The sequence below is a fragment of the Myotis davidii genome, unplaced genomic scaffold (assembly GCF_000327345.1).
Source record: "Myotis davidii unplaced genomic scaffold, ASM32734v1 scaffold586, whole genome shotgun sequence".
Lineage (NCBI taxonomy): Eukaryota > Metazoa > Chordata > Mammalia > Chiroptera > Vespertilionidae > Myotis > Myotis davidii.
Genome location: NW_006296809.1, coordinates 946,145 through 948,685, shown reverse-complemented (window position 1 = coordinate 948,685; position 2,541 = coordinate 946,145). Strand labels below are relative to the sequence as shown.

At 64.7% G+C, this 2,541-nt stretch overlaps 1 protein-coding gene across 1 annotated transcript in view; it reads right to left on the bottom strand.

Annotated features, from left to right (window-relative positions):
• Positions 1-2,541, bottom strand: part of PRKCZ (protein kinase C zeta) — a gene marked incomplete at its 5' end in the record, with an annotated part of 67,508 nt that overhangs the window by 31,317 nt on the left and 33,650 nt on the right. The window contains one exon of the mRNA XM_015569687.1: positions 421-506. Coding sequence (XP_015425173.1) covers positions 421-506 — 86 coding nt within the window. The remainder of the gene's footprint in view (positions 1-420; positions 507-2,541) is intronic.

The following is a 2,541-nucleotide window of genomic DNA, read 5'->3' as shown; positions in this document are numbered from 1 at the left end:
CTTCCCCACCCCGCCCAGGCCCATGGCTGCTTCCCGCTCCACGGCCACAGCTCGCCCACCGCGCCCAGGCCCCCGCTGCTTCCCAGCTAGAACTTTCCAGCCGTAACTCATGTACAGGTTTCCGTTTCTCTTGTCATTTTAAACACATTTCTCTCTGCTGAGAGGGTGGCAAATAAAAAGGGGGCAACTGTACCCACAGCCTGGTTGGAGCTCATTTAAGAAAACTGGTCAAATCCTACACCTCGAGGTCAGGGCCCGCCCTCTCAGACACGCCCGCTCCCGGGCCAGTGGCCTCTCAGCAGGTGGCGACAGGGGTACAGAGCACTCGGCACAGAGCACTCAGCACAGAGCACTCAGCACTCAGCACCCAGCACTTGGCACACGACGGCCAGAGCCCACATCCAGGGGGGAAGCGCTCACCCTGTTAAAGCGCTTGGCTTGGAAGAGGTGGCCGTTGGCGCGGTACAGCTTCCTCCATCTTCGGGCTCCGCGGCGGTAGATGGATTCTGGAAAGGACACGGGAAGGTTGTGAGCAGGTGCCTTCGGGACAGGCTGCTATCGGGCGGCCAGGGCCTGGGAGGCAGGTCAGAATTCAAAACATAATGTTCAATATTTGCCAATGTTATTTACGATAAGGGTTTAATCTCCAACATTTACAGGAAAACTCATACAACTTAACAAAAAGAAGATAACCCATCCCCACGTGGCTCCCTCTTCACGTGGTCCCATCACACCCCGGGGGGGAGGACAGACGGGCCCAGACAGCAGCCCGATGCTGCAAGGCAGGCACCCGCCAGGGTCAGGCTGAGGGACCATCCGAGACCGTGTCCTCCCGCCTCCTGTGACCCCTTCGCTCCGGCAGGGACACCGGGTGCCTCGTACCCGGGACGACGAGACTCGAGCTCAGGTGAGATTTATGCCTCCCGCCCGCCCAGGGGCAGCGGCTGCCACGCGGTCCAGTGAGCCTGACCACGGCGCCCACCAGCGCCGCCCAGTCCCCCAGACACGAGCCCCTGGGGGTCCTCAACCCAACAAACCCCGGGGCAGGGGAAGCAAAAGAAGGATCCCATCATCGAACGCCACTTTCACGACACGCATGCGATCAAGTCCGGAAGGGGAGTGGGGAGCCCTCTCCCGGGGCCACGTCGGGACCCAGTTCTGGTCCCAGAGCGTAAGCCCTGCACCCCAGCCCCTTTGACACGGGCGTGTGAAGCAGCGCCTTCAGCCAGCAGCTCCAGCTCACAGCCCCACAGGGGAGACCTCGGGGGACTGGACAGGGGTGGGGGGGGCGGGGGGACGCGAATGTGGAAACGGAGACGGATGCTTTTAAAACAAGCAAGTGACTGGCTTGGGCGGGAATTGCCGGAACCTGGTCACGGTGAGCGCAGATCTGCTTCTCCCGGTCAGAGCCACGCGGCTGGGTTCCTGGGGGGCAGGAGCCACAGCCAAGGTGGGGGCCACGTGGCCTGGCCCTCCCTCGAGGGCTCCATGCCCAGGGGCGACCAGGGTGGGGCTGGGGGCAGAGCGAGCACCTCCCTCCCCACCACGTGGGGCTCATACCTCAGGCTCGGCCTGGGGTCCCTCGTCCACGTGCCCCTCGTCCCACCTGCCCCCCATCAGCCTGCCCCTGACCCCCCCAGGGCCTCTGTCTGCCCAGACGACAGGTGCCCCCCTGGCTTGTTCTGGGGGAACCTGGTCCACGGTGGGTCCCTGCTCACGTCCACAGGAGTGACCGTCCCCCCAACAGAGCGAGGCAGCAGGGCGCAGGGGCCGAGGCAGGGATGGCCGGGGGGCTGGGCAGGTCGGGGGGACACACCAGCCCCAAGGCGCTGGCTCTGCCCTTCGCCCGTGCACTCGACAGGTCAGAGACTGAACACGCCACCGGGTGTCCAAGTCGCTTAAAGCTGCGGAACGGAAACCGAGCCCTCCTGGCAGAGGCCGAGGGCCGAGGGAGACACACAGGCGGAGCCAGCGAGGGGACGGGCGGGACCACGAGTGACGGGTCCGCGGTGAGAGCCCTGGGTTCCCGTGAAGCTGAATGTCCGTCCCCGATCCGTCCGGGGAAGCCCTGAGCCTCGGGGGGAAGCCCTGAGCGGGGGCTGCGTTTGGAGGGGGGCCTGTGAGGGGCGAGGCCTCTGATGGGACACGTGTCTCCGTAGGAACAGGAGAGCCGAGCCGGGTGGGCTCAGTGGATAGAGCGATGGCCTGTGGACTGCAAGGTCCCGGGTTCGAGTCGGGTCAAGGGCACGGACCTCGGGTGCAGGATCCTCCCCAGCCCGGGCCCTGGTTGGGGCGCCTGCAGGAGGCAGCCCATCGAGGTCTCTCTCACGTCGATGTGTCTCTGGGTCTTTCCCTCTCTCCCCCACTCTCTCTAAAAATCAATGGAAAATGCCCTCGTGTGAGGATTAGAGAGAGAGAGAGAGAGAGAGAGAGAGAGCGCCACAGCCCTGTTCCTGGGAAGCGACAGCCACAGGAGGAAAGTTCGCAGGAGAAGGAAGGCGTGTGGGCGCTGACGGGGGTGGGCGCCGGGAACAGCGGCCG